Source organism: Carex rostrata, chromosome 18 (assembly GCF_964058835.1).
Source record: "Carex rostrata chromosome 18, lpCarRost1.2, whole genome shotgun sequence".
NCBI lineage: Eukaryota > Viridiplantae > Streptophyta > Magnoliopsida > Poales > Cyperaceae > Carex > Carex rostrata.
Genome location: NC_135935.1, coordinates 8,492,587 through 8,498,922, shown reverse-complemented (window position 1 = coordinate 8,498,922; position 6,336 = coordinate 8,492,587). Strand labels below are relative to the sequence as shown.

At 35.2% G+C, this 6,336-nt stretch overlaps 1 protein-coding gene across 1 annotated transcript; it reads right to left on the bottom strand.

The window, feature by feature from the left end:
* Positions 1–816: 816 nt before the first annotated feature.
* On the bottom strand, positions 817–6,049 carry LOC144569233 (oleoyl-acyl carrier protein thioesterase 1, chloroplastic-like). The gene is made up of 7 exons (XM_078319478.1): positions 5,475–6,049; positions 4,787–4,920; positions 4,329–4,442; positions 3,202–3,297; positions 2,985–3,072; positions 2,169–2,237; positions 817–1,540 (listed from the first exon to the last, which is right to left on the bottom strand). The coding sequence occupies exons 1-7, from the start codon at positions 5,805–5,807 to the stop codon at positions 1,268–1,270; spliced, it is 1,107 nt and encodes a 368-aa protein (XP_078175604.1). The 5' UTR covers positions 5,808–6,049; the 3' UTR covers positions 817–1,267.
* Positions 6,050–6,336: the final 287 nt, after the last annotated feature.

Below are 6,336 nucleotides of genomic sequence, written 5' to 3'. Positions count from 1 at the left end.
ACATTCTGACAAGCTGCGGTGGATGAAGAGTGAAGGCTGACATTGATAAAGGGGTGCAAACAGATTTTTATATGGATTGGATACAGATCAGATAGTGGCAAAAATATATCTATATTTCTTTTTAATTTTTAAATATACGAATCAAACATTCGAGTTTTTTTTAATAATGATAAATAACATAATTTTTATCATAATATATATTAAACTATATAATATATACCAACTATTTGGATACGGATAATTAAAATTTCAAATTATATCTGTATCTGCACAAATATTTGAACATCAGATATCTGTATTTAATTTTCAAATGCGGATAAGAATGGATAATATCCAATCCGTTTGCATTTTTCTTTCTTCGTGTCTAGATTTTGTTTGTTCGTTTCCTTCATATTTTCAACCCATTTTTTTATATTTTTTTCAGCTTAAATATTTTGAGTAATGATTTCTCTTTTCTATTTTGGTGGTAACCTATTTAATCAATACAAACGTGGGCAAGACCACCATTTCTCTTTAAAAAAATAAAAAAATGCTTACGCTCTACTAGTACCTACCTTGACCATTTACTTTTGTGAACTTGTTTCTTTTCATTCAAAATTTTTTTTTCATGGCAATGCTGATCCCTTGTCGGCTTGTCGCTCACATAAGCCCGCTTATAGATGCATCTTTATTGTTCGTTCCATGAAGACATGGGAATAGTTTTTTCTTTGTACATTTATCTAGTAATGGAAAATCAATTCAACATCAAAAAGTTATTAATTTGGATTCTCTGATGCATTGAAATAGGATCCTAAATTCCTAATTTCTCAACCCTGGTGGAACCTTTCTCAGACCATGACTACCACTTGCTGAATTACATAATACCACCAATTACTACACTATTTTGGTGATACATTTTCACAAGAAAATATTTACTTGTACCAACTTTGGTCCCAACAACTCTATCAGTATAACTATGCCTTAATAATAGAAATAACGCCAGCCAACTAGACCAGCAAAATATCACCATTGTGTAAAATGAAACTAAAGCAAAACACACTATAAATAACAAACAAAATATCCAAAATAAGTCCTTGCATATTATAAATTACTCAACAATGACCAAGGAAACTTCCCAGGTCGACATTTCCCTCATACAACACAGAAAACATGAAAGAAAAAACACAACTAAAGTACATGAACAACAACACACTCAGCTTCACATACAAGTACAACAATGAATACAAACTAAAAATGGAAATGACTTTTTTTCTTTTTTGGTTTTTCTTTATAATTTTTCTTTTTTACCTTTAAGCTTTCTCCAGACAGTACGCCCACGGTTAATTTCAAGACCGGTACCAGATAATCTGAGTAAATGGAGGAATTGGTGTTGTGGGTTATGCATTGAAAGGGCTACTCCATTAGAAGAACCATTTTCTGATGCACCCTCAAATTCCGCACTGGTGAGAGAATCGACTGAGTCATCATGCTGGCACTCGCGACGGTACTCTAGGGTTATGGTTTCCAACTCGTGAGTGTCTATTATGTCTTGTGGCATGCTCTGTTAATAGCATCAACGAGTTATAACCTACTAGTGAGATAACAAAGTGGGGCGGATCTTAATGCAACTTAAAGAGTGCTTAGCCACCCTAATGATTATTATTTTTAATTATATATATTGAATTAAAATTGTTTTTTTTTATTTTTTTTAATGTTTTTATATAGTTTAGAGCCCGTCATGAAATATCAAATGTGTGCTTGTAGCCTAGTGGAAAGAATCCCACATTGTGGTTGTGGAGATTTGGGTTCAAACCCCACTTACCATATATTCAAAATTTTGCATTTTAGGTTTCAACCCCCCCTTCTAAAATTGTTTAGTTCAGCCCTTATTGCTACCAGTGTTCTTATCATAAATGGTGCATAGGTGGTCTCATGGAATGAATTCTTCTCTGTTGGAACCATTGTGCTAATTAAATGTAAAGAAATATTTGAGACTACCAATTACTACATTTTACAACACAAAGCTCCGTATTATCTAGGTCATATGATCAGAGTAACACAAGGTCAATGAGGGGGTCTCCCCCCCCCCCCCCCCCCCCCCCTCTTTTGGCTGTAACAAATTACCCTTGAACAGGAAAAACTGTTGAACACAAATGGTGACAAAACATTAATTTAAGTAAAGAACACACCTCAAGAACCCAACCAATGTAGGTAACATTGTTGACATGTTGGTTCATATCCAGATCTGCCCTCCTTGGCTGCAACACATTAAAAAAATCATCAATAATTCAATAAGTATGGTCAGGCAATTTCACACATAAACATGAAAAGACACCTTCCACATTACAACAAAAATAAAAATATATACATATATATATATATATATATATATATGACCCTATATATATATATATGACCCGAGTACGGCTAACGCGCTTCCTCTAGCATATGAGCCGAAATGCTTCCGGTGGAAATTTGAAATTTCAAAATTCAAAAAGTCGATCTGAACCGTTCATCTTCTTCTCCATATTAATATTTGCTTGGAGACCAAATTTTACATTTTTCTGAAATTTTTTACTATTTATTAAGCCACTTTGAAAATTGCTGATCCAACGGTGGCTTACCAAACAGTAAAAATCAGAAGCTACCGTTGGATCAGCGATTTTCAAAGTGGCTTAATAAATAGTAAAAAAATTCAGAAAAATGTAAAATTTGGTCTCCCAGCAGATATTAATATGGAGAAGAAGATGAACGGTTCAGATCGACTTTTTGGATTTTGAAATTTCAACTTTTCACCGGAAGCATTTCGGCCCATATGCTAGAGGAAGCACGTTAGCCACACTCTACATGACCCTATATATATATAATTGTCATCAGATGAGTAAAATTTGGGGGGTAATAATTTTACGGCAATAAAGTTCATTTTGCTATGTTTTTAACAGACAAGTGAAAAAACCATCAAATAAGAAATTAAAATAGCAAGGTGCATGAAAAGGCACGAGTACCACAAGGCCAAGGCGAGAGTTCTCAGATGGTTCATCAAGCTTAGGGATTTTCTTCAAGCTGGCATTATCCTCCTCAGGAAATGAAAATCTGTACACGATTTATTCTTCATTTTACTATATTTGATGAGCATTGGGGAATTCAATAAAATATAAAAAAGGTATCCACATAAAATTCAAAATAATTTGAAGGTAATATTACGATATAGCATTGGCATACCTAGGAGTTCTAGGACAAAAGACAAGGTACTCTTCTCTCACTTCATCACTCACTCTTTGAAGCTTTCTAGTGTCTTGGTGCATCATCACCCACTTGCTATGGAAAAGGAACATAAATAATTAGAAGAGAATTTTTCTTTTTACAAAATGCAATTCAGAGTCTTTAAGTTATGAAATTTTCAAATTGCATCATCAACACCAGGTCAAAGTCTGGTTTTGGTCAGATTTATGTCAGCTCATTGACAGGGAAACTAAGTCGGAATTTGATTGAATTTTGACCAAATCAGCTATTATTAAAAAAAAAACAATTAACAGGAGCCACATTTGATGCTGCTTTTTACTTACTAATGCTTAATCGATTATGTTTCCTTAGAGAAATATCTTTCACAATTTGATGTGACTTCATTTTATTCAATTCTAATAATATATTTATGTATTTTATCGTTGCTATGTCACGTCTAATAAATATATACTAATCATTGAAATGACTCTAAGTGTTACACTTTGGGAAATCCCTGTCCTTTTTTTTCTCTCCTACCGTCATCTCTCTCACTATAATCTCTTTCAACAAGCTGCTCATTTGTCTCCATCAAAGCCACTGTTCTATCATATCGATCAGCCTCACACTCCTCTATAAATTCCTTTTTCTAGTAGGCTGCCTTCTAATACAACAATTTAAGCCAGATAAAATGTCACAAGTAACCAACCCCAAAAGCACATGAATATGAAGCTTGAACATATGTTGCACACAGCACTACAAAAGCCTCGTGTATATGTGTCACATTTATTTCTCTCTTGTTAAATAATCACCTCGAGAATCCCATCTGCGACATTCGTTGTTTACTTGCACATTTCAGGATGACAACTAAGTCCGATTATTGAGTAATTGCAGAAATTTCACAGTTTGTACAGGTAAAATTTATAATAATGGCATTATAATTATTTTCCCAGATTGTTAAATTTAGGAAACCAGGAACACTGTGCTGGCACTACATATTGTGAAAATATGATGGAATTCACTCACCATCAAGTGACTACTGATGCCAGTAATTTAGAAGCTTTTTAGCCAGTCTCCTCGATAGTATATTTCTATATAGAATATATAATGAAAAAATGATGAAATTAAACCTTGTAGCTCGGCCGATGACTTCACCATTAGACAAATCCTTGATGATCCAATCACGCCGCGTGCCAATTCTTCCCTCACTTTGGCACCAAGTTTCTATTTCCACCACATCACCCCTAATTTTAGAGAACAAAACAGTCACGAAAAAAAATAATCACAACAACCAATATTACAAACCAGTCAACTAGTTAAATTAACTAGCTAGCTTTTCCCACTTGAATTCTCAACAAAAAAAATAAAAACCCCAAACCAAAATGGGTAGCAACTACTTAATAAGATAGTGCAACTGAGTGGTATAAAGCAGTACAGCTGTATTTATTGATTACAATTGTATACCAGAACAACACGATAATTTAGATAATAAAAAAACTCAATAAAGAAATCAAATAGATCCCACATCAGAAAAAGAATCATGTATTAACTGGTGCGAAGAGGTACCAACTGGGATAGGGCAACATACCAGGCAGGATATTTATAGATCTCAATGTGCATGCGGTTGGTAACCCAGATTAGACGAAGTTTTCTCATGGTGGTCGTGGTTGCAAATCCATCTGTTGAAAATCCTACACTTTGCGCATGGTTGCACCCCACTTCCTGTACAATACCATTGCTGATTATATCAAACTTAATTAATGTGGCTAAATCAAGGTTATAGCTTGATACATCACAAGTCAAAATGACCAATCAAAAGTAAAGAAGGCAACTTCCTTCCAACTAGAAAAAGAGGAATATCTACTTTCCAGTGAAGTCCCAAGATCTCAACTGAGAGAATTAAATATTTCCAGATTCGGCAAAACCCAATCACATGCAAAGAAACTTCAATCAATTAAACGCACAAAAAAAAAACAGTCAAACTGTTAAACAAAATGTCTTCTTAATCTCCCCAAAAATTCACTTTGAACTTACAAAACCCAATTAAGGTGAAAGGAACAAAGTAACAAAGCTCATTATCAATTCCCGTTTGATAAAGCTGATCACAAAAACCCAATTTGCCTTCAAAACAATCTCAACAAGCAAAGTGACATCCACAAAATTGAAATTCAAATCCAGCCGATTTCAGAACCGATCATATCATACCAAAAAGATATTATACAATCCATCACAATGTACCAAATTATATCCCAATTCCCAAATTCAAGCACACATACCTGCAGCAAATTAGCAATTGTCTCTACAGTGGCAGTTTTGTTAACACCCACTTCATAGCACCTGATAACAAAGCTCTCCTTGTACGACAATCCATCCTCTAACAAGCTCCCCAACCTCAGCCTCTCTCCCAATGTCGGTTCAACACGTGCGCCCTCGCTGTCCGTCACGTGCGCTACCTCCATCTCCTTCGTGACAGAGCACGACGAAATGGAGGCCCTGCCAGAACGAGCAGTGCACGTGACCACGGTGGGGCCCCTCCACGCATTGCTCGGGAGGCGGAATTGCGGTGATGCGGCGGCGCCGGATGGAGCTGCTACGTGGCTCCTGAACATCGGGAATGGTGCGCTTTCCTTTTTCTCGCAACTTGTTTTAAATAACCTTTTTAATTATTTGCTGATATTGATTGATGCGCTCTCTGTGAGAGAAAGTCGTGTGTGGATTTCAGGGTTTTTATGGCGGAGAGGGTTCGGTCAGTCGATACAACCGATGAAGGAAGATAGTAGTGAACCGGGTCTTACGGGGAGTAAACCCGGTCTGGAGAAAAAGAAAAGCGGCACGTCTATGCGTGTAGTGTCACTAACACGGTAAGGTAATAGTATAATAGGAGGGTTCAAATGCTTCTGTATTTTGTGTCACCATCATGTTTTCATTTTTAAAAACTTTAATAACTTAAAATTTAAATCTTAAAATACAAAACAAAACCGTTGGATATGAACTATATTATTTTATCTATACACATGTAAAAAATTATGGCATTTCAATTTTGTTTTGATTGTCATCTTGAGCTTGTAAAAATGTATACAAATGTGGATAATTTCTAGACGTTGATTTTTCAACTTATTTATTCATATAAAAACAAAA

Excerpts from the sequence above, each read along its gene's own strand:
- LOC144569233 (XM_078319478.1), bottom strand. The coding sequence starts at position 5,807 with ATGTTCAGGAGCCACGTAGCAGCTCCATCCGGCGCCGCCGCATCACCG. Across the intron at positions 4,443-4,786 it reads ATCTATAAATATCCTGCCTG|GGGTGATGTGGTGGAAATAG; the intron begins GTATGTTGCCCT and ends CTCTAAAATTAG. Across the intron at positions 1,541-2,168 it reads ACATTGGTTGGGTTCTTGAG|AGCATGCCACAAGACATAAT; the intron begins GTGTGTTCTTTA and ends TGCTATTAACAG.